We start from the raw sequence: 27,001 nt of genomic DNA, 5'->3' as shown, positions 1-27,001 counted from the left end.
CGATGAACCTGCATAGAGAAATGATTATGTAGACGAGGAGGTAATATGTTAGAGCTTCTAAGGATTTCAGGTATATAGTAAGGATACACAGTGATCGGAATTATGTAGTCTGCACCAGACTCTCGCTGAATTTGTATGGATCATTACAATAATATTGACTGCTACGACAGGAATTCTGTTTCACTTGTAGAGGGAGGAATATTTAACAAGAATATCAGGAATATTGAGGGTTGTGTCGGTCTTCATTACCGATTCAACATGGTGAGCAAATTAAAAAGAATGCCTAGAATATCTTACATAGATTGTATGTATCCCAGGTTGTGAATCAATACAGTGTAACAACACAAGGAAAATGCAGTCAATAACTTGATCTAGTATAACAACATCAGGCAAATGTAGTCAATCACACTGATCAAGGTATACATTCCTAGGTTCAATCACAGAAAAAATTGATAAGAGTGATTTACTGTACAGTGAAATCTTCATCAAACAGTCCAGCATCTTGTTAATTGAATTGACCTGAATTGTTTTAGGTTAGAGATTTGGTTGACATGAGAAGAATATTCTGGATCAACAAGATTCCACTATACAGATACAAGAGGAAGTTTGTGGTACTTACTAACGACAACAACAGTGTAGTTTACATGGATGCTGCCAAAACCATTCACTGCTTTACACACGAAGCTACCACCATCTTCTAAAATTATATCCCGAATCCTTAAGGAGCCGTCCCGTAGGACATGATATCTATCCCACAATACATTTATATCCTGTCCATCCTTCAACCATTGAATCATGGGAGCAGGCTCCCCCTCTACCGGACACTTTATCTTCTTAGTCTGTTTCACTTTTAAAACATAGCGAAAATGAGCCTTGTCAGTGAGTCGTGGTGGACCTGAAACAAACATAAAAATATCATATTTAATAACAGAAATCAAAGTCACAAAAAATAGAATTCTATATCATGTTAATTTATTCTATGGAGAAAATGAAGCAGGCCTCATGGGTGAACACACTCTATAGTAAAGAGAGAATATATTGTGCTATTTTGCATTTTAGTTTTTAAACTTTATGAAATTGTTGAAATGATAAAAATTTGAAATGAAGGTGTTAATCATACATTAAATTTGTCGTATATCAGCTATTAATGGAGAGTAGTTTCATAATTCAGGTTTATTTACAACTTTTTAATTTATCCAATTGTTTCTATTGATAAGGCAAGTCACATAATTGAGAGATTCCTGGAGACTACAGACAATTCTTTGGCAACTCAGCAAATACTTGGGCGACTGCAGATAAATGTTTTGACAATTGTCAATTAACTATAAACAAGGTATCACAGTTGTATATCAACACAAATAAAAAGAATGAAAAAAGAAATGTTGATGACATTTTCATGTAGAAATTTTTTCTAGTAGTTTGAAGTGTTTTCCTTCCAAATGAATACAGTAGCAATAACTGTCACACCAGCTGATACATATGACAATGCTGGAGTGTTGACGACCGGAGCCAAACATCCTGCCATACGAAATAATAAGATGGTTGATTTATGTAAGTGTCCGTAATAACAGAGTGACTCATTGAACTTGTGATGGAGTTTGTGAAGGAGGCTGTGATGAAGAGCATCTACAAGTAGGAGGTTCTCCTCTACACACCCCTACAAACCACTCCAACAAAAACACGCTCCACATTTATACCATTATTCCTCTCATATTTTGTCCATCTTGTAGAGCTTAGTTCACAGTACTTCCATTTCCTTGAACTCAAGTGTACTCCTAACTAAAACAACCTGTCCTACCTCAAACTTCCAGGCAGTTGAACAACTCTCATTTGGTCCTTCATAATACTCACATTTCTCAAATAAATAGATTTTTGCAGTTTTATACCTCAATTTGTATTTTCATATAAAAAAATTCCAAACTTCTGAGCAGAATTTAGTGGTTCATGGCTTAAAACACATTTTTATAAATTTGTGAAATTTTGATTTCCCAGCATTTGGACTCCAACATCAAGTACTTACTGTAAATGTTGTTATAAACCCTACATTACATTAAAATCATGCATACATATATCAAAAATATGGACTATATTAAAAATTTTTGACTGACACAAGAACTGTTTACTCTATCATCATATGAAATTAAAAGTTTGAGACTGCCCGGTCACCCAGGCAATGGGATTAGTCCTAAATATTAATTCAAGTACCACAACATTCCCGGTAAGGAATCCCCACATACAGTTCACATGAATCTGAAATTCCTATTTAAATTATAGTACCACATGTCATACCCTCATAATTGATGCCATGTGTTAAAAATAAACCTCGGTATATAGACACTGAGCCTGTCAGCCACTAGTTTACATGATGTCAAAATAGTGTTACCACACCATTGTCACTATATACTGGATTCTTTAATTACTCAGCTACATCAGCATTTATCTCAGTGCCAAGTCCAGGTTAAATTAACATCATCAGTTATTCACCAATGCAGGTAACCTCAATTGACCTCTGACCCTACCCTACTGCAATATGGGAATGATTACCTGAAGTGGCCAGTAAATTTAACTCCCTTGGGTATCATCTAATACATTTACCGATTCTCAAGCTGGGAAATTTTGTCGACATTTTCCTACTCCAGACATTCAGGTTATTTTCTCCAAAGCAATATACTACCTAGTTAATTAATAGTTTTTTTAAGGAATGTTATGTCACAATTCTGAAGCCCCTAACTTATGTACAGCAAACTTTGTCAGGGAGACTCTATCAGCTTTTTTCCATTTCCAATTCATCATATTATGTAGAATTAATGCGACTAACCTCACTATGTCAGATAATTCCTGAGATGTGATTAACTGACAATAGATTGAACACTAGTGTGGGACTGGGCAGCAAGGCCTCCTTTCTGATGCCCTAATGAAACAATCATCTGGACTTTGATCCTATTTATAATTAAATCAAACCTTCCTTAAGAAAACATTTAAAGTGTAATTGCCATTCGAGAAATAGTTCACAGAAAACCTTGATAACATGCAACCCTTAGTTTCAGTCACAGACAAGAGATATTAGTGTCACAAAAGAATACACTCAAATGAACTCCCAAATCTGAAATACCATGGTGCTGATAAGGAGCAATTTAAGAACTTACAGAAATCAATTATTTTACGGAGGACTACTTATCTCACTCGACAATTGAATTTACTGTTGTGTTAGACGTATTCGGTGGAAAAACCTACCTACCTATATACAAAAGGTCCATCCTAACATGACTGAGCCCAACTAACCGTGTCCCCAAACACAGGCCTCAGTCTCGGGTTAGGGTGGATAGAGATCACAGATTAGACTATCGATTATCATGTGTTACGCTTATAAAAAAAATATGTTCAGGAACAAGCCATTACACAAAGAATGAGGCTGTGTACGCCTCATTAGTCGACTACGGGTGTCTACTGTAACAAGCCTCAAAAATGTTTATAGGTTTTACGGGTAGTTTGTGAGGACAGGAGACAGGGGTACGGTTACAGATAATCGCTAGAAATCGGCCTGCTGTATGTGCGGCCACTTAGACACACAAAAGACTAGTTACAGATACTACCATGCCCTCTTCCCTCCTTCAGTGCTATCCTATTTCACCATTTTGTCAGAGTAAGTTTTTTTTTATATTTTTTTCCTCTCAGACACAAGGTGATGCTATGTAAAAACTTTGTGAAGCAGGTGATGGGGTTTTAAATGGATACATTATTCCTGAAGTAGCCTTCAGTGGTTAACAACAGGAGAACATTTGTTCCAGTGTTATAACCAGGCTTTAGGTAGACATACATCTGACAATTAGTGGAAGGAGCTAGGAAGAGAGCCCACTGCTAACACACAGGAGTACATCTATTATCATCATTGGCCAATAGATGTAAAATTAAGCTCAAATTTCATTGACTTTTAAAACTGATTTAAGTCTTAATGATTTGTAAGTATGTGTTTCCCCTCCTATCTTATTTCCTCAATGCCAGACTAATCCTTTCTGTTTCAGTGATTAACATCTTTTTATCATCATTTGATTAATAGGTGCCTTTTTATCATCCTGAGATATACCATAATGATAAATTAAGCTCAGGCTACAAGGTGGCTCTTATTCAGTATAAACATTCAATTTATATTACTCAGCATATCTAATAAAACAAGTTTCAAGTAAAAATCTGACTTGGTAATTTTCTTCATTTTTTTTTCTCACAATACATTTCAGGATCACAGAGTTTATTAAATTTTACACCAAAGTCATTCCAAATGATTAATAGGTATTTATAGAAGAAAAAAATTGACTTATCTTGATAAATGGTGAATAAAGTGATAAAATTCAACAGAATAAACACACGTAAAACTGCTACATTTTTTGTACTTTCATGTGGTGTACTATGGCCTATTGTTTTGTACTAGATCGCCTCAAATTCTATCTTTCATAATCTCTAATCTAATAGCTCCTTACTCACCATGTCCAGTCACCTAATCCCCATTGAGCCCCCTCCTGACTCCCCATTACTGCCCCTCCTGACTATTCTTCCATGCCCCTCCTGGCCCCCCATCCCTCCCCCTCCTGACTGCCCCTCCCTTCCCCTCCTGACTACCCCATCCTGCCCCTCTTGACTATTCCTCCATGCCCCTCCTGGCCCCCCATCCCTCCCCCTCCTGACTCCCCCTCCCATCCCCTCCTCACTACCCCATCCTGCCCCACCTAACTACCCCTCCTTCCCCTGTTGACTATCCCTCCTTGCCCCACCTGAATCTCCCTCCCTCCACTTCCTGACTATCCCTCCCTTACCCTCCTGACTCCCCCATCCTTCCCCTCCGGACTCCCCCTTCCTTCCCCTACTGACTATCCCTCCCTGCCCCACCTGACTCCCCTTTCCTTCCCCTCCTGAGTCCCCCTCCCACCCCCTCCTGACTTTCCTTCCCTCCCCCTCCTAACTCCCCCTCCCTGAACCCTTTTCTCCTATCACAGTTTCCACCTTTCCTAGCTGTACATGCCAAATTACTACAAAAACATATCAATCTTGTAGCCATTTCCGTCTTCTAGAATTAAAACAGATTCAATTTCAAATGCTGTTTTTGCACTTTATACCGCTCCCGATTCATTGAAATCTAGAATTATAGGTGCACACTGCAAGGTTGAACATGGCACTGCTTTAGTTTCCAACATATCATGTCGGGTAATCTCCAGAAAAAGATAACAAAATTGTTTAATTTCAGAAAGGAATTTGAAAAGAAAGCAAGAACTAGACGGGCTGTATAGGAAATGAAAAAATCAGCATTCTTGTGAAGTCTGCATACACAGGTTTGTTTTCTGGGTCACTTTCTCTAAAAATCCACCTCAACTGAAATTAGTTCTAGTTTTCAAAGAGATTATGTCAGAAAATCCCACCTCAATTTAACCTGACAGAAATGAAGTTAGTGAGCCATGCTTCACTAACAGTGAATTCAGCAACTTTTCTATTGTTGATGGGCAAACCATCCATTTTTATAAATTTTTGATTACTAAATTTGTCTCAATCCCTATAACTAGCTGATCATGACAAATGAAGAAATAAATTTTGAAACTTGATTGATTTTGATTCAAAAACAAAAACAGTCCTTTGTAAAACAGCAAAATATCAGCTGAATAATGTGACCTTGGAAAGTCCTGTCAGTTTTTCGACTGATAATGATATCCTGCAGTTGTATCCATCGGCTGTATGATAATTCATGCCTCACAGCTACTCCATACACATTAAAATGTGATCGTGATGTATTGGGAACAAAAAAATTAACAAAGCCCCGACGAAAAACCTGGTAAAATATCCGCTAATTAGTGACTGAAAAAATGTGTTAAAACAGAAGCGCTGTTTTATGTTGTCAGAACAGTGTGGAAGTTGACAGGGGTCCTCATCCAGAGATGCTGAACAAAGATGCAGCATTCCAGATACAGGAAGGCCCGCCCCTGCATCAGTCGACTCCCTAGAGCTACGTAATTGATACACTCTTGAAATATTGTCCTATGGAAAGAACACATCACTATGCCCCTTAGGGAAATTAGTTTTTTCTCAAAAGAAGTTTTCCTTTAATTTTTCATTGCAATTTTTACTTAAACCGTTCATCCAATTTCCAGCTTATCTAGACTATTGTTTCTTCAGCAATTTGTCTGCCATTGTTTACTTCATTGTTTCCTGTTGTCAACACTTTAATTTCTTATTTTATAAAAGTAATTTCTCAAGATTCTACTCAGTGGCTCCACTTTATCATATTTACAGCTTTCACAATAAAACAATTGATATCCATAAAACTTATCATCTGTCATTCTGTATCAACACTCCACAATTTACAGACAATAAAACCACTCAAATTATCGCTTCAGGTAAATATACAAACCTGAAATTCCAGTAAATAAAATTGTATCAGTTTTCTGCTCTTTCATATCCGAGAGCCTTTTTACAAGAGGTCAAAGGTCTAAAGGAAATGACTACTCTAAAGACTGTATATGTATTGCTGATTAAATATAAATCAATACACTTAAGTATTTGGAAATTGAATTTTTGTCAGTAAACCTCTTCAGATTTTGTATTTTGTACAAATAAAACATTCTGACAAAAGTTACTTTCTCATTCCTGAATTTGCCTATCTACATTTCATGTTTCTTCTTTTAAATATGATACCAAATCTAATCAATAATTACAGAAAACTTGAACAGCTGGGCTGTTGTCATGGAAACAGAATATTAATTTTATTAAACGGGTCCAAAGAATGTTGAAGTATAAAATGGAATTATATTGCTGGTCTGTTACATTTAGAATAAATCATACAAGGACAAGAAAAATAATTAAACTTTATGATTATCTCCATCTGATCAACTCCTCACTGACAGTTTAATCATAATTCCCGACATTGCTTGTCGATCTTGTTGCAAGGATGTGCACAAAAATGAAAACCATTAAATGGCTGACCTACACAGCATGATCAGATATCTCATAGCTCACCAGCATCGTCAATATAAAAAGATTTTCTACTGTCTACCAACCAAACTTTGGAAAGAAAGAAATGTCTAAGGGACCAAAAAAGCAAATATGTTATTGTTTCTGTGCTTAAGCTGACTTTCAGATTTTACAAGGGAAAACATCCAATAAATTCTTACTTAGCAAAGATGGAGCACCTCTCTTGAAAGAGAAACATTTTATTAGGACAACCCCTCTGGGAAATTAACCAAGTTAGATACTCCTCTTTTGGAAACATTTTGATATAAACCCTTTTTCCTTATCAAGACATTTCCAGTAACCATTGATTTATGATTTAAGCTAAATTTCTATAACTGCCTAAAAATAACATCCAAGTACAGTACTACTCCTCCAACAGAAACAAGGGATTCAAACAATAGGCTTTTTTTAAAAATATCAAAAGAGTGAAAAGAAGCTTTAAATCTGTGAAACCAAGAAAATGAAGTTGTAAGAAAGTGACAAGAAGAGACAGAAACATGTCACTCTGTCTAAATTATTATCCAATATTTGATTTTTGTTACTTTAATCTTGGCTCGTTCCATTACCAGGACAGGCACGGAGGCTGTCAACTCTGACATCATTTCTCTGTGTCGACCATAAGGGATCCAACCATCTGCTGTATTGTACTTTTTCACACTTCATTTTTTACAGAGTACAACCAAGGGATATTTTTACTACCCAGTTGACACGTGGCCCAAGGAACACCAAATTTCATGACTCTCCAATGGGCCAGACTAGTGACAAAGTACGAAAAAGATCTGAGCCACTCTAAAACAGTTATCAAATCTGGCACTCGCTGGTGAGATTATCTCCCTTGGGAGACTTAACTCAAATAAATGTTCTAAGACTGTTTAACTGCTCCCATTGCTATAGTTTTTAGCGGCACCTATGAGATTAGGTAATTTGAAATCAAAAACTCAAAGATGCAACATCACGTTTTCCACGTAAAATATTTTAATACCCGTGTCCCGAGAGGATGTGTGAGGCAGTAAACCCCTGGTGTGGGTAATGTGTTGGTTCATATAACCTAATTTTCTATTGTTTTACATTTTAATGTCATCTGAAATAACTGACAAATCATCCATTATGTACAAGAAATCTGCAGGATTGCACATCACTGCATCTAGCCATTTCTGCATCATCATCTAATAGTTCTTAATTAGCAACACTGGACATGAACAGTCATCCTAAAGTTCTTCTTAGCAACACTAAAATTTTTCCATAGCAACACTAAAAGTTTCCTTAACAACACTGAAAATTTTCATTAGCAACACAAGGTTTTCTAGCAATAATGGAAATTTACATGGCAACACTGAATGTTTACTTAGCATCACTAAACACCATATGTCACTCATTTTATACAATATTTTCTAAAAATTAAATATTTTGTTACCCTCACTTTACATGAAGCAGATAACATGTTGCTAGTTGAAGGTGATATCTTCTATAATTAACACAAACTTGTATTTCAAGTACGAAGGATTACTAAGCCAAATCACGGATTACGAAGTCCGATAACATCTACACCGTCAAGTAAATCGTTCATTGTCTATATGTTGAAACAGTGTGCATGCAATAAACATTCCTGGTAAATTAGACTTAATCTTCTGTACAACTGATATAACATCCTGAACATTTCCAGATCCATATTCATAACAATATGAATCAGATCTTCTCCAATAAAACTGTCAGTCATTTTATCAAATTCTCGTTAATCAAGTTATGGTTTAAAACAGCTACATACCTCTCTGTTTAGCTTGATTTGGTCATGTTACAATAGGAATCAATTAAATGGATAATTAAATCAATCCTCATTATAATGATTTACACCAGATGCATTTCCTATGGATTTTTACCAAAAAACAAATACAAGAACTCTACAAGAACTCTACAAGAACACTACAAGAACTCTGTATATCCGTAATTAAATGTCTCAAGACCTACTGACTAGTTAACTTAGTCTATATACACAGAAAACCTAATAGGACAAGTACTTTTTCACTTTCATCATTAAAAATGTAACAGAATTTCCAAAAGTTGTGAATAAGTTAGGTAAAAAGAAAACGTCTACATGATTTTTTTTACATCACATTTAAATTGATTAGAGTAGCACGTGCTTGTGTTTGTCTGACTCAGAACAGCAGGACCTTTGTGTAGGAACCACGGGTATCACGGTCCCCCACCAGACAATACTTTGTATACCTGGCGTCCTCCTCTTGTTTAGAAACGATGGAATGTACCTCAGCAGACCAACATGCCTGATCACCTACCAACAGATGTGAGAAGGTTGGCAGTCCCTAGATCATTATTTCTACCAGCATTTTATTTTGGAATGATTTTCATTTTCACTTTTTTCAAGTTTCTTATCTACTTGGGTATAATTTCTCATTTCCAGAGGTAAACTGAAATGTTACTGAAGAATAGGTTGAGACCTATACAACATTTTGATGTAACTATCATGACAAATTGCCAGCACAAAAAACAGATGGTTGCTTAAACCAACTGTAACTTCCAGTCATAATGAATATTACTTTCAATGTTTTGAAAATAAATGATTTAATTGGGGAGAATTTACTGTTTGTAAATCCTAAAATGTCTTGGAACGTGGTTCGATAAACAAACATTGCATTTTAATGGGATCTTTCCTCCCAAAATACATAAAATAAAGAGAAATAATATCGCTTTTAAACTACCAACAACCAAAAAATTGAAACTTTGAATTTGTCAGCATTCAATCACGCATAGTAACAAGCATTAATTGTCATTGCACGCCAAGCACATGTTCGTGTTCAATCTGTCAAAATGCATGTTTTGTGAGAGTTTATCATTGGGATGAAGGTAGAAACAAAGCCAATCCACACTTAAGTGATGGACCTGCCTGGTGTCAGAATAACATCCTGTCATGTCTACCCAGACAGCTGCGCTGGTTCTACAGCCAATCCAAAGTCACTACTTACTGATGACTTCAGCAATTCCACGGATTGGGATTAAAGATGTATGGTACCTTACTTTGATACCTTCATTGCCAAAGAGTTTCATCATGTTATATACAGTGAATATACAGCCATTGAAAAGGCAAACAAGAAGAATTAATTGATATCCAGGTAATTGATTGGGTAATTCTAATCAACCATTAAAATAAATGAAGGTTAATAAAGAGATGTAAATCTGAAACATATCACTATCTAAATCATGCCATTTGGTAAGACTTTGTCCTGTTTGTCATTGGAGCATTAGGAGTGCTAGAAACCAGATAACTAGAGGTTTTATCAGCAAATATTATTCTTTCTTTCTATATGGATGAAAACAGAAATGAGTAAAATGTCTATGTTAAAAAACACTTTCAGTGGAAACATTCAGCTTTGAATATTTTTCCACAAAGTTAGACATTTGTTTATCAATATTATATTCCTAATTTAATTTGAATGTTGTGATATTATATTCCTAATTTAATATAAATGTTGCGTCCCTGGGAGCTGGCAGAAGGTGACCTTAGAATTTAGGAAGGTTAGTGATATAATGAAGAAATTCTGTTCCTCATCAGAATATTATAACCAATGTAACAAGGAAGACCTCCCCAAACAACCACTAGTCTGCTTCTTCCAGCTCTAATGAGATCTAAGCACCAACTTTGCTGTGGTAGCTATCCAGAAACTTTGATAGCAACAATACTCAATCTTTCAACTAAATGGTACCGTTCAATAGTAAACTCCGAGATAATTTTATTTTTCCGAGTTAGTCCAAGTTTTTTCTTTAGTTTCTGTTTTTAAGTATTTGGAAACTATGAATTTTTTTCTTTAAATACATCATTTTACTCCAATTAATACTACAGTGGATTCTTTAGAAATAGTTCGAAGTTTAGACTCACTTACAGCTTTGTAGTTTAGACTGACTTCCTTCTCATGACCCGAACAATTATTTGATATAATTTTGTGATGTTGTTAGCCTTCAAACCTATTCCTGTTTTGTATTAAGTCTTCATCATCACATAATCATAATGTTATATACTCAACACATTTCTACTCTCCAGATCATTATTACACTAATCATTAATCATCTCTCAATTTCTTTTCTCACATTTTTTCCTATTATTCTAAATTTCCCTTCATTTTAGGCCAAACATAATGTAAATTTGTTTCACCACCAGAACAAGCCATGCATCCCCAGAAGATTTATTGAGTATTTCTTCATCCATCTGTAATAACACCACATCCATTCTGTCATACATTATGTATTATGTACATGTATGCTTAGCTATTGTGATTCTGATTCAGTGACCAAAAAAACCCACTTTTTTGTTTGTCATTTCTTTCTTGTTTGTCAGAAGGCTGTTGGTATCCTGATGATGCATACGATTATCTAAGTTATTGGGTGGCTGGAGCAATATTTCAGGCCTGTCTGTCTGTTTGTCCTGGCAGGGTTTAACAACATTAATCAATGTTGACCAATCAGGCAGGTGCTTGCTGCCAGCTGATCTACACCTTAACTGTCCTAATACATTACGCTGGAGTCCTCCTGGGCACACAAACCTCCAGGCCAGGGTGTCTCATTAACACACTCTGTTTGTCCTTTTTGAAGGATTAGCTTTTTTCTTGTTTACACTGTGTATAACTGAAGGTCTAAATTACTATTTACAATGTGATATGGACTTTTTAATTTTTATTTTTTTCCTTGCTTCGTTTTCCTCCATCTCCTCCCCCATTTTTTCTATAAAAATTGTTTTTAATTTGTAAATGTACAGCTAGTTTTAAACTTTCACTTATTGTAAACATAAAGGATAGAAAAACTAGTGTTAAATACTTCTGTCAATCTGTGTACAACACCAGCTTGTTTTACCTCTGTATTTCATAGACACAAAAAAATTTGTTAAGAACCCAAATCTGATTTGTTGACTAACCTAACATGTATATGAAATTGGAGTCTTAAAATCTACAGATAAAGTAAGAAAAATGTTGACAAATCCCACTCCTAATCAGTTTGTGATATATATCCTTTTTTCTTGTCACAGAAATAGGACATTTTGACTAACTATACTAAATGTAGAAGCAAAAAACCCCTAAAGGGCTCTACACACAACACCAGTTAATTGATTCTCTTGGCCCAAAGACAGGTTTTATGGTGTGGTATGTAGTGGAACAATGGCGAGGATGTCTCTGATGACAGACAAATCTACAGCTAGGTGATAGGTCTGGCCCCTACAGGCCATTTGTTTATGGATGTATTATTGTATTTGTGATTATCAGGTGAAAAGATCAGATCATCTTTATATCCAAACCCATCATGACCTATCAAAATCTCACATACTCCAAAATTTATTTTCATTTATCTTTCCTAACAAGACAAATTGTCAACTCAAGTGTTGCTAATAACAAAGACTTCAAACACATCAAAAGGACACAGATGTATTAACACAGAAATTATATTATAAATCAGAAAAAAAATCCCTCACATTTTTCATTGATCTTTTCAATTTATGTCTAATTTTGATTCCCATGTTATATAATGCTATAGAGCTTTCATCAATTCAGTTAAGTCAGCCTGAAGCAAAACTAAGCAGAGGCTGTTTCTAAATCAGAAGTTACCATTACAGAAATTTACAACCCCTGTCCGTGATAAATGTTTTCTAGCAACCACCAAGTTTAGTCTGTGACATAAACTATGTAAATATGGCTTCCTTGATAAACACAAAGGTTCCTGAATAATTCATTACCAATCAAAAATTATAATATACACTCATTACCATCTTAGAGAAGCCAACATGTCAGTCAGGAAAGAAAATGTTTGTTGTTAATGAGAAAAACAGCACAGTAGATGTAATATTTCAGTTAAAATGTTTAATTCAGTTCAGGATTTTCTAATTTCTAATTCAAAAGAAATCTGCTTGTATCCATCCTTACCAAAACTAAAATAAGCACGACAATTTAATATACAATGTTGTCATTTAGAGTCAAAGGTATCCCACAAAAGAAAAATTTGTAAAATATTGCATAAATTATCAGTGTTAATTACCTAAAAATGCTAAATATTTAGTTTATATCATTAGCAAATGAATTTTTCATGAATACTTCTATACATATTTGAAACATTCCTAACTTGTTGAAACCATTTAAAGAATTGTGGCAAAAATAAAGAAAATATGTTTTCCGTTTTTTTTTTTTTTTTATTTTTCTTTTTTCCTGATTTTTAGTGACTAAAGTCTATGTAGTATCTGTTTCCATTGTGATAATGATAAGTGACTCTACAACAAAAATCATCCTCTCTAATTCCAATAACTGGAAGTGAAAGTTACACAAGTCTCGTGTCAAAAAGCCCTGATGTGTCTCACAATTATCTGGAAAATGCCTAAACATCGATATGATTACTGCTTCTCGCACGAAATCATCTGCTCGTATCACATCAGCATGAATCTTCATTTGTAACTTCCATATTTTACTGAATTTCCAAGAATAGAATCTAAATACATGCTGTTTAAAACACAATCTAAACATTAATTTTGCCTGTTTCTATGTCAAATGATTTTTCAATATTAGTTCAAGGCTAAATAAAATTTATATTTTCTCTTTAATCCAAATAGCAACATAAACAATTTTATTTAAATGACAAATAAAAGATTACAGTTCATTAACCTTGAAATAATTAACTTTAGAAAATTATGTTTAAATTGATTTTCAAGCGCACATCTTTCATGTTCCCACTCACTATTTTTTTAATCTTGAAATGTTGACAATTTTATTTCATCTTCCGTGATCAAGGTTAAAATGGAGAAATATTAATAGATAAGTTTGTATTTAATTAAACATCTGAATTTTGTCCACTAAAGAGCTATAGTGAGCTGGAGAGTTAGGAGTTCTTTTATACAAAACACAATATCACAGAACTCCTAATTTTTGGGATAAAATGCTAGTCATTATATGTGTGGAATGTTAACTCATACTCTGTATGATAGGGTTAAAATAGTGGCCATACGAGTGGAAGGTAAGTACTATAGAATTCCAAATCCCACGCTGTATGACAGGATTCAAATAGTTTGAGCGTTAACACCAGTGAATTCCTGAACTCGGACACTGTATGATGGGTCCTTTGTCACCTATTGGACATGGTCTCGTATAACAAAGTTATTGATTTTTTATCTGGTATTGACCATTCTCATTCAATTTCCATGCTATTTATCTCCCATCTTAATGTAAATAGGACTGTCTTCCAATATCCCTTTATTTTCTCGAAAACTTGGGGCTGGTTGTTGATAAATCTTTGCATCATTAGCTCAATAAAACCTGCACGAAATACTATGCTGGAGAGCTACATCAGATGACAAATTACATTTTCACATTTTTGAGTTTTTATCCTATTATTATGTCAAAGTTATGGAATATCTACCATGTTGTGGTCGCAGGACATTAAGTGAAAATGACAGTTTGTGAGAGGGCAGTGGCCACTAACCATCACCACGGTGACAGTTGGCCATAACTCAACCAAACAGTCAGATCATCATCTAGACTTACCATGGGTTGACAGTCTAACCAAGACATTTTCTGATAGTGTTTTTAGTAAAACAGCCCACTGAAAAACGATTTTCCTTGTTTATTCTTGAAAAAGAAAGCTGTTACAGCAATATCATTAATTTGATGTTTATAGACAGAACAACGTCCCATCATCAGTTCCTACTGTTAAAGATGTTATTCAGACAAAATCACATCATAATCATGTAATTATGTTGTCACATTTTTTCCTTGTTTTTCTCTGTTATACAGTTAAAGAACACAGAATGAAGCAGGTTGACTCAGGTTGTCTGTCGATGCACATCTATGTACATGTAGTAGGTTTTTGTGAATTGCACAGGAAGTCATCAATTTCACAAGTATGATTTCTAGTCCTGCCTAAACCTATCAAACCTCCTCCATCCACAGACTACAGTGCTTGTCCAGACTCCTGTAGTGTGGACACATGTGTAGGCTCTAATTAGGTATGAAACAGATTCTGACCACAGCGTTAGTTTTGTCAGCCACATATAAAAGGCCACTACAAAACACCACAGAAGATATTAATGTCACAGAGCAAACGGTTCATCCTACACTACATCTAATGAACATGACTCATGTGATGTAAAAAGCCAAAACATTTTTCGCCTTGGGGTGATTGCTCCATATCACTTCCAAAACATGTTTCATACAAGGAAAAGATCTCTTGTCCCTAACACAACTGACTTGTCAAAGATTATATGAAGGTTTACTTATGTAGTGTATGGGTCTTGTCATATTTGTTCACTGTTGACATTAAATACAGTGTCAGACTTATGAATATCAAAGAAAATCGTTGTCTTTCATGTGACCTGGCCATGTGATAAAAGTGTTACTCTATATTATGACATATGGGCTACAGTTAGGAGTTCAAATCTCACGGATTAATAACTCCAGCACACGTAAAACAGTTAGAGTGGATTGTTTCCGTTTCAGAGTCATGACCTGATGTTTTTCAAAACTTGTTTGATTCAATAGTATAAACATTACTTCCTTAACAGGCTGGGAAAATTTCATCTCAAACTTTCAAATTAAAATCATATCAATTCTACTACATCTATATTCGTATGAAAACTTTACATACCACAAACACATACAAATAATGATACTGATTTTTACCAGATTTTCTTTGTTGATAGGAAAACCTAAACCCTTTTGGGATTCATTTAAATCGCAGGTTTGATATTGTCCCTCGTCCATAATCAAATGTCTGATATAAATCGCAGGTTTGATATTGTCCCTCGTCCATAATCAAATGTCTGATATAAATCGCAGGTTTGATATTGTCCCTCGTCCATAATCAAATGTCTGATATAAATCGCAGGTTTGATATTGTCCCTCGTCCATAATCAAATGTCTGATATAAATCGCAGGTTTGATATTGTCCCTCGTCCATAATCAAATGTCTGATATAAATCGCAAGTTTGATATTGTCCCTCGTCCATAATCAAATGTCTGATATAAATGAATCCCAAGGAGGAATGAGGGACACTATCAAACATCCAATATAAAAAGTGTTGTCCAAACTTCAAAAGGGATGACATCGGAATAATGTACCAGACAACAGCTTACATAACCAGTTTTATTACAACCTCTTAACGAGATCAGTATCATAGGTAATTTGAATTTGATATGAAGAATGAATTTGCTCAAAGTTTAAAATTAAGTGCTTCTTTTTACAAGTCAAACTCATATTGAATTCACTTGGCCATGAATCTTGTGTAAATATGGCCTAATATTGGACAGTATTCCAATAAAGGAAGCTGGAATAATCAATCTGATTAACTGCTGAAATGTCCCCAGATAGCAACATTACAGCCCGCAATTTTTGTCATGGTGATTTTTGGAGAGTTTGAGTCATAGCAAGTTTAAGTGAAAATAAATCTTAACCCAATATTGTCTAATCTACATGTACAGTGCCACAATAACAGAGAATGTAGAATTACCAATAAGATTAAAATCTATTTGGGAGCTGGTATTTGCCTGAAGGGGAACCCTGACCACAGCTGAATCATGTGTCCCTGTTCTGAATCATACTGATTCACCACTTGTCACTGCCCTCTCATCCATTCTCACAAACTCTCTCAGCATCCCTTCCATTTTTTAAAATAAATTATGCATGGAGATGAACACCATTTGCTCCAGGAACAATCCCTTCCCACTGTCATTCATATCTCATCACTATGTTTAAAACAAAATAATCAAATGCTTGTCCTGAAAATGGATATACAAAAAAAAGGTATTCTGAAGCAATGACAATTTATTTCAACAAGTTGGAGAAAGGGAGAAATGAAAGATTCATGGCCTTGCGCTGTCCATGAATTATTTATTTGAACTGGTAAAATTTGGAAGAAAAAAGAAAAAAAAAGGTAATTGCCTACTTACCAGTTGGATAATTTTGCACACTGGGACGTGTAATTTGGGTTCCACAAATTCAGGAGATTTTATGTGTTTATATAACATGTTCATATAAGCATGAAGTTCATGTATACAAAATCTGGGGTATCTTTCACCAACTAATGAGAAAGTGAAATTCCTTGGCCCACATCAAAACTAATATTCCAGATGGTCCACTTCAACAGAAACTCCACAAATCTCTGGCCATTTTTTATCCCAAAAGATAAGTTTTTCATTTGAAAATTTATAAAATGAAAATTGCATGTCCCGAATTTGGGAAAAACCATCTGAATTATCCTTTTTTGATTAATAATTTGGTGTAGGTGATTTCCTTTATGACACACGTGTGCCTTCTGTTACAGGGATTTGTTTCTGTGTGGTTAGGTCTGTTTACATAGCCTGGTATGTATACAGTGATCCCAGCCCTGTGTTTCTTTACCTGACCCACTCAAGAGTGTAAGCTTTCCTCAAGCCTACCCCCTTACAAAGGCATGTGAGAAAAGATGGTCTCACCACAATCACAGAAAACTGACGGTCACCAAACCAATGGCAACACTTAGTCACTGAAAATGAGGTGTGACAAAATCTCACCACAATCACAGAAAACTGACGGTCACCAAAATCCTGGCAACACTTAGTCACTGAAAATGTGGTGTGACAAAATCTCACCACAATCACAGAAAACTGACGGTCACCAAACCACTGGCAACACTTAGTCACTGAAAATGTGGCTCTGCAAAATGTCTTAAAAGACCTTGCAGTGTGAACTATCACCAAAACCATGGTAATACTTGGTCACTGTGGCATCACTACATTTTCTTACGACACAGGCAGTGTGTGAAGGACCAGAATTGAAGGCAGGCCAGCGAATGCACTTGCTCTCTCCACTTATTGCCAGCTTGCTGTGTGTAAGGGTTTCACCATCAGCCTCCCAGCATCAGTAGCTACGCATAAAGTGTTGAAACAATTCTCAAGTACAACTGAGCCAAGATTAAACCCTAATGACAAGTTACATAGTGAATATCTATGATATTTAGTCTATTTCATAAGAGCACTTAACTACTTTCATACATCACTGAAATCCATTAATCAATTCATTCTATTAGACTATTTCAATGTGATAAAAGCAGTAGTATTCTGTTTTCCTTTAAATTTCAGCTACATGTAGCCATTACATCATGATACTTTGTATTAAATCCAAATTTCTAAGAGAGAAGTCTTGAAGATGCATCACCCTTGTAATCAATTTAGCCAACATCTTCTGACACCATATTGTTATCGCAGGCCGTCAACTCAATATCCCTAATTTTTCAAAATCACAGTAGGAATTAGCCAATCCTGTTGTTTTGTACTATGGTATAGTTAATAATTCTGTACCAGCCAAGAGTTGCCAAACACTAATAAATTTGTTCCTGGTGATAAAAATTTTGTCTAAAAGAATCGAGACCTACAGAGCATAGGGAACATTATAAAGCAGAGATATCCATGTTTATCATGCGGATGTAATTCCGTGTTCTGGATAGCATCTTGAGTGATAAAATTGGTAAATATTGTACTCGTCTTAGACAACAGGCACGTACAATCAGTGTAAATAAAGATACCTAAATAACCAAGAAAAAAATATATATTGCCAAAAACTGCACACCTGCAGGCCTAAAAACATTGATGTGAGGAAACTTGTGGGGTGCATGTTTTCACATCTGTAAGGGCAGAAAAATTACCCTGCATGTCACAGGACATGTTAAAATGGTAAGAAACCTATAGATAAACGTTCAGGTGACCAGATAAACAGTGAGGTGGTATCTGCTGTCACAGCGTAACTACCACCAAATCATACCTTTGCAGGCTTAAAGTTTAAACCATCCTATAAGTAGCTGATAAACTCTATAACTTTGACAATTTCCATCATAGAAGCAAACTCTTGAATAACAAGATAAATTTGAAACTTTCTCAAGGATTTTTTGGTGCTATCGGGAATCTGGTAATCATTTGAGTTGATAGAGAGACTCTGACATTGGCCAGACACTACCAACGGTGATTGTTGTTAACCTTTTGTGGTTCTGCAGCAATAAATTATTTACAATTTTCCTGATAAGTGTATAGTACAAATTTCAAACAAAGGAGATAAAACACAGGACTATTCATGGTAAGGGTTTAAACACTGCACTCATTAAACAGGGCAAGGGTTGATAATTCTCTAAAAACCCGCCTCCTCCATCATTGGCCAACGCCATCCTGTCATGTTTTTTGTTTTATGATCTTTGCTGTGCCCAATTTGGTGCTGCCTCCAATCAATGGCCAGTACGCCCATATCCCCCTCCTACCCCACTCCCTATTGCACCTGCAGTCATTATTCATTATATCATATCAAGGAAATGATTATACAACTTAAAAGGTTTAAAAATGTAGCATTAATTTTGACTTTTGCATTGTGACTTGTATTGATCTGGTACATATATCATCTATTGCATATTACTTTCAGATAATTAAACTACAATTGTCTTTTGTTATCTTAATCCTTCCTTCTAATGTTGTAAAATAGTTATGGTCTTTAGTAGATAAGAATATAAAGTGTAAATAAAATAAACAGCAATCATTGCACAGTTGATAAAAATCACAAGAATGATCCACCGACAAAAAATACATTTCTGGAACAAATCACTTTTCGGAAAACTACTTTTATTCATTAATTTCCTCTGTTTTACCCTTTAATGTCAAGTTTACCCCTTCCTCATTGTGACTTATAGATTGAAACTACATCTGGATGAACACTGAATTCAGGAAAACACAGAAAACAAACAAAATCAATATGTATGTTTCTAGTGGGAAAATTATGAAATATATCGCATCAAATCCAATTATTTTTTCTCCTAAATCAAGATTATGAATTTTCCAGAAATCATCCAGTCTGGGCAATATTAAAATCAATCCCTATGGTGCCATGTTTTTAACAATTTTGATGTTCTGCACTGTAGAAAGTGCTACAATCGTCACCTGCTCAGTCAAGGAGAGTCGCCGAGTCGCCGGCACAATTTCGACTCCAGAGTTCCACCCATTATGTTCATGTTTTAAACATCTCCTTATTTTTAACCCAATTTCAACTCCATAAAACCAATTATAACGTAATTTCTAGGGGTTTCCCCGGAAAAGACAGAACGGCTGGGAACTGCGCATCACCCCCTGTCAACGATAATTTACTGTTTACGAATTACACAATGAAAAAGAAATGTGGGAAGGTGTGACCTTGATAGAATTGAAGGTCATCGCCTTTAAATATAGGGTTGGAAGGGGAAGCGGGTTCGCGGCAGTCCCTGCTACCATTATAGGAACAAATGGATCCTTGATGTATTGATTTTCATGGATAATTCTGTTAAATTGTCCCACTCTGCTTTGCTTCACACTATATTTTTTCCATGATTTATTCCTATTTAAAGTCAACACACTAATCTCGTGCAGGTTTTAGATAGATTTCGTGTGATATTTCATCATTTTCTTTCCAACAATCAAGAAATTTATTTTTTGTAGGATCACAGAACAGTCTCCCAGGATTTTATTGTGGAATGGTTATAAAGTAGCCAATAAATTCTTCATCACACTTTCTGATTAAACCTTTGAGACTAGAACAACATTACACAACAGCATCACTCAGACAAAAATATTCTCAAAATATCGAAAATTAAGTGGATAATGCCTACACATGATTGGGTAAAAACAAGATCCCCCGTAGGTACTGGTAGACACGTTTATCGACTAGAGATATCAACAGTTAGCTGTGTTAACAGTAACCCTCGCTGCTAACACATTTACTGTATCATAATTTTCTTCCACTTTATCTCATCTTTCCTTTAATATCACACATCAAAATGTTTCATTAAACTCTGGTCATGTATTCTGCCACTCTCCATCATATCTTGACGCCTCCTTACCCCTCCTCTTATCTCAAAGTTTCTCTCCAGGGGGAGGGGGTTTAGAGAAGAGGGGTGGGGAAAAGAAATGACACTGAGCTGTGCTTTACTAATGGAAACAAAATTTATTCAAATCCTAAATGAAATGTTTTTCAGGAATCAGAAGTTATGCCGTGTAAATTTTCCCTCTGGAAACCTGACCTGCAGTTATGTGTTACACAGGTAGGGAAGATAATACACAGGTATGTCAGACATGAAGAGAAGATAATAGACAGGTGTGTTACACAGGTAGAGAAGATTACACTCTGGTGTGTTACACAGGTAGGGAAGATAATACACAGGTATGTCAGACAGGAAGAGAAGATAATAGACAGGTGTGTTACACAGGTAGAGAAGATTACACTCTGGTGTGTTACACAGGTAGGGAAGATAATACACAGGTATGTCAGACAGGAAGAGAAGATAATAGACAGGTGTGTTACACAGGTAGAGAAGATTACACTCTGGTGTGTTACACAGGTAGGGAAGATAATACACAGGTATGTCAGACAGGAAGAGAAGATAATAGACAGGTGTGTTACACAGGTAGAGAAGATTACACTCTGGTGTGTTACAATGGTAGGGCAGATAATACACAGGTATGTCAGACAGGAAGAGAAGATAATAGACAGGTGTGTTACACAGGTAGAGAAGATTACACTCTGGTGTGTTACACAGGTAGGGAAGATAATACACAGGTATGTCAGACAGGAAGAGAAGATAATAGACAGGTGTGTTACACAGGTTGAGAAGATTACACTCTGGTGTGTTACACAGGTAGGGAAGATAATACACAGGTATGTCAGACAGGAAGAGAAGATAATAGACAGGTGTGTTACACAGGTAGAGAAGATTACACTCTGGTGTGTTACACAGGTAGGGAAGATAATACACAGGTATGTCAGACAGGAAGAGAAGATAATAGACAGGTGTGTTACACAGGTAGAGAAGATTACACTCTGGTGTGTTACACAGGTAGGGAAGATAATACACAGGTATGTCAGACAGGAAGAGAAGATAATAGACAGGTGTGTTACACAGGTAGAGAAGATTACACTCTGGTGTGTTACAATGGTAGGGCAGATAATACACAGGTTTTACAGACTGGTTAAGTTTATCCATCAAGTGGTCAGAGCAGATATTATTAGTCTTGCTTTCTAAACTTTTAAATTTTGGACACTAAAAGATCGTGCTTCAGGGAGATTTTTAAAATGTCGGGAATTTTTACTGTCAACTCCTTCAAATTTAAAACTGAGAAAGTTTTAAAAAATGAGATAATTAAACAAAAAGTCACAGAATTATGATTTAGAAGAACAACTGGGCTTAAATAAATCTCTTCTCACAGCAGGATATATCAGTATTTTAGTCAGAAGGGTTCTCAATATCTATCCATGGTTTTATTTTGTTTTGGTTGCAGACTAAGACAAAATAAAATGACAGATAGATAGTCAGAACCCTTCAGACCAGATAATATCAAAATACAAAAGCCATAAGACCAGACAGATATAGGTTTTAGGACATCTAGGAGGCACTCGCCTTAACAGCTATCTTATCACTGCTGTTTCTCTACACAAGATACATCACAGCGTACATCTTCATTCAAATCCTTGGAATATTAGTAGTAAACTGAATTAAACTAATGAAACCTTTTTCAATTATAGCCATTATTTTGAGTCTGCCAAGTGTCATAATGTAATGTAACTAATTACTTAGTAAATATAGAAGTGTATATATGATGCTAGGTAAGCTATGATATCAGGGGCCCACCTACTAAATGATCCCTCCAATCCCTCCCCAGCCAAACCTAGTCACCCTGCTGCCAACACATATTCTCTCACACATGCTACCTAATGCATTCTGCTATATTTAGATCTTCTATGATGAAATTTTCATCTTAACACAGACTTTTGTTAATTAGAGTGTGTGCTTGTGAATGAAACACTAAATGGGAATTTCTTGGTTTTTAACAGATTATATTTATTATAACTATCACATCAGTTATTGAAGCATTTTCTGAATTGATACTTAAATCATAAATAATACAACTATTTATTGATTTATTATTACTATTATTTATTTCAGGGTTTTTTTTATACATATCTTCACTATTGTATAATATCAACTTTTTCTCATTAATATTGTTGTTAGGTTTCATGCAGACACAAGGTTTTGAGTTTTTAAATGGCAAATATTCCAAGTTTCGCTTTTTTATATAAATATATAATACACTGTTTTGGTTAAATTCTTCTGTCCTCCCCTCTGAGGCATTTGTATCACCAGTAGCATATACTGGGCCACTGTCTGTGTTCACTGTGATCATGATAATATATATTAATTTTCATGTTAAACTTATTTATAAATCTGGATAAGAAAACAGGCCATGCATGTGTTGAGAGTTTTACTGATCAACTTCCAACAGGAAATCGAGAAGTACTCCAAAATTTTCAGATAACAGCATTACATTTTAACCTAATTTTTAAGATTAATAAAGTCTCTAACAACGGGACATGGTTTATTTTCATCCATTAAAATTACTTTCATCACTAGCACTTTTCTTACTGGAGTAGACACAGAGTCTTGTTCTAACCTCACTCAACTCTGGCCAAGTCACGTTTTAAACCCATCGCCAATATCACTCTGTTGTAAACGTTTATAATTTACATCTGTAATGTCCCTGACTGGTTTTAGTACACTCTATCTATTATTCATGAGAGTGACTTTAGACTTCAGCTGACCTTGTGATTATAGTGTTGACCCATTAATTACCGCTAATCTTGGAGAAACTCCCATCAAACAGTCCAACTTATATATGTTGCTGATGCTGAAAGATCACAATTACTTGACCTCTGACCTTTGTCAGTGATCATAACCTGCTATTGGGCCAGTGTTGAATGATCCAGTAATCCTACTGTAAGCACCTGGTTCCGAGAGCCTCCTCGTAAGATCATTCATTCTCATCAATATGCAAATGAAGTCTGAAGTATTCAATTTGGTATGTTTACATGGACAGGAAGCTGACCAATTAAGACAGGAATATAATTCCCGACCACTTGAAATATGGTCAAGCATTTCTGTTGTGGTCAACCATTATATTGTTACAAATTAATGATAGGTTTCTGCCCTCCTTTGATGAATTTCCCTTCCATGTTAAGGTTGGAACTGAAATCCTTGTAGTATGATCTTTGGTTGTATATAAATCAGCTCTCTTTCAACAGGGACCATTTTAATTCAATTATCACAGTATGGACGGTATACTTGCATATTATTCAACATTCCACTGTTTTGAAAAAAAAAAGGTTTTGAGGTGAACTTGGTGAGAGAAAAAACTATTCAAAAGTTAAAAATCAGTGTTTAATGATAGTTTTTAAAATAGCACTTTGTTTGAAGTTAGAATATCCTCTGTCTTTTTGGATATAAATTTGGGAATTCTCAGCACCTATCACTGAATGTGATAGGAGGGTATGGATATCATTACACTCTCAAAGGGATTTCCTATATTCTCAGATATTTTGATGCGATAGGGTGTCTTTTTCTGTCAATTCAGGATGTTTGGGGTCTGTAGATAAGGACGGACTACATGGGTGAGCTGATATTTGGACATTTAGGGTCTGTAGATAAGGACAGACTACATGGGTGAGCTGATATTAGGACGTTTAGGGGTTTGTAGATGAGGACAGACCATGGGCAACCCGATGTAATGTAAGGATATTTTGGGTCTATAGATAAGGACAGGCTACACAGGTGACCTGATGCAAGATAGATCAACTGGTTTTAACATTCAATCTATTTTTTTTATTTTTTACACAATAAAATTTTCAATCTCAGCAAATTTTAATGAGAGTTTGAAATATGAAAGTCTACTCACCGTTAGCCGTTACAAATCCCAGGGTCAGTAGCACCAACACTCCCAATCTGTCCATTCTAACCATGGTGCTTCCTCTCCGAACAAATCTGTAAACAGGAACGACTGATATTTAAAAAATCTCCTATTTATAACTCCTAAGTGTTTGGACAGTCCGACAGTTCAAAACTTCAAAACATATGGCTGTGTCCATGAGTTTTGATTCTGCTGACCTTGGTGTTGGAGTTGAAATAAAGTTTTCACAGCAAGACAGTGTGTTCATACGCTCAACATTCGACATTATAAAATAAAACACATGCTGAAATCGTCCCGATCTTGTCTTCAGCAATCTGTATCCATGACAAATTGGGTTTTACGCGCAAACACAAAAGCCTAGCTAGCTACACTAGGCTGCAGTAGTAGTGTCAAGTTTTGATGTTTTTGATAACGTCAGAATGATTGGAGATTGAAAACCCGCACGTGCTTCACACCAGACTTGTGAACAAAAAAATGAAAGAATGTGAAATGTACATGGTACGTAGTGAAACTGACATCACGAGAACTTGTTAGCAGTGTCGAGGCCTGTCCGTACACTTCCGGTGTTGTTTTTTTTACTATCAAGCTAGATGTTCCCGTAGTTGTCAATCATCGCTTGTATGAATATTCCATTACATGTCGGCCCCTGCTCTGTTAGTTTTGCTCCAACATCTTCCCATGGCACTCCAATCTAAGCATTCCTAGATAACCCCGAGTGTAATTTCTACTTGTACTGTCCGTCATTGGCCATTCTATGTATCTGTCCAGTACTGGACCGCTTGTTTAATTCCCATTATAAACATGGCCTTTGACTTTATGAACATTTCGTACAACCTTCTTTGTTGAAATATATTTACATTTGGTTATATTCTGCATTGCGTTTTAGCACAGTACATCCGATGAAACTAGTGAACACAGAAGCCGCATTTTACTGGCAAAAAATCCAACCGACAGATTATTTCTAAATTACAGCAATCTTTGTCAACATGTTTCTGACATTTTCTGAATCGTTTTGATATGTATGCAACATGCCCGTTTTGTATATATACTTATCGAATCAACGCTTGAAGACCTAGTCTGCTGAGAGAGCGTAATGAATTTCCCGTCCCTGCTAATAGCAAGGCCACATTAGACCATTAACGCCCGGCTCCGTCCTCCCCCGCTAAGGGGGCTCATGCTGCTTTCTGGCTGACACGGGACCGTATAATTATTTTCTAGATATTCTTCATCATGGCTATAAAATATTATATTTTAGTCAAGATTTGAAGGAAAGTTAACTTGAGATTTTAACAGGAAAACACAGCACGTGCGATATTTTTGTATGGTAATGTTTACGCTATCACGTTGACGGCGAGGGAGTACTTCAAGCCAATTCAAGTGTCGAGACTTGCGGCTTTTCTATCCAGCCATTCGCAATTGGATTGAAAATGACTAGCGTACATTTTTTTAGAAAGATATACACATTTTTTCATATCACAACACGGATTATCTACTACTTACAACTTTTCTTAGATTATAAACACATTTTTTCTTGTACTTATATCAGACAAACCTCGAGCTGAATTAAGTAAGAGATAAATAGTTACAAGTGACGTGTTTATAAATATATTTTCTATGTATACAAAGACCTCATCTCCATCACAAACCCACGTGGGAAAAATCTAGAGTCGTATACAAACTAGAGATCGAAGTCACGACCACAACCGAGATGAACCCTGGCTCATAATCGATCTTCTGGTTTTAGAATAATCATTACATTTCATTGGCTATCGTCTACCAGGCATGGAGCGATTGCTGAAGAAGACAAATATAAACACGAAATCACTTTAAATCTGTTTACAACTGTATCATTTTCTGGTGCTTGAATTCAATCAAGTTATAATGCCTATGAATATTAAGATGCCGGGACCAGAATACGTCTCTATACGCTACAGACCTAGCTTATTGAATTTCGGGATTGAATGTCGACCGAACTCCAGCACCTATGTGGTATGATCATTGTGTTTCCTCAATGGAAGAAAAGGAAACCGATTTAATATGGTTTTTATTATAAAGTGCACCGAGTACAGTATATATGGACTATTGGTGGCTGTTTACGAACGATGTCTTTTTCATTGAGTTTCCCCGTGTGTGTTCGCTTTATACACACGTTTTATAAGCGTGTCTGATTATTATTATTTAGGTACACACTAAAAACTTATCAAACATTTTCAAAAGACTCTTGAATAATTATCAATTATAAAATCAAACACGTT

General features: G+C 35.6%; 1 protein-coding gene across 1 annotated transcript in view; it reads right to left on the bottom strand.

Moving 5' to 3' along the window:
* Positions 1-27,001, bottom strand: part of LOC132556220 (fibroblast growth factor receptor-like 1) — a 55,469-nt gene that overhangs the window by 26,285 nt on the left and 2,183 nt on the right. Inside the window, exons 2-3 of the mRNA XM_060220613.1 lie at positions 24,735-24,820; positions 620-895 (exon numbers count right to left, since the gene is read on the bottom strand). Of these exons, the coding sequence (XP_060076596.1) occupies positions 620-895; positions 24,735-24,798 (340 nt within the window). The 5' untranslated portion in view covers positions 24,799-24,820. The remainder of the gene's footprint in view (positions 1-619; positions 896-24,734; positions 24,821-27,001) is intronic.

Source organism: Ylistrum balloti, unplaced genomic scaffold (genome assembly GCF_031769215.1).
Source record: "Ylistrum balloti isolate Yb309-2 unplaced genomic scaffold, AGI_CSIRO_Ybal_v1 Utg370554, whole genome shotgun sequence".
Taxonomy (NCBI): Eukaryota; Metazoa; Mollusca; class Bivalvia; order Pectinida; family Pectinidae; genus Ylistrum; species Ylistrum balloti.
Note: the sequence above shows the minus strand (reverse complement) of the source record. Positions and strands in the feature narration are given on the sequence as shown.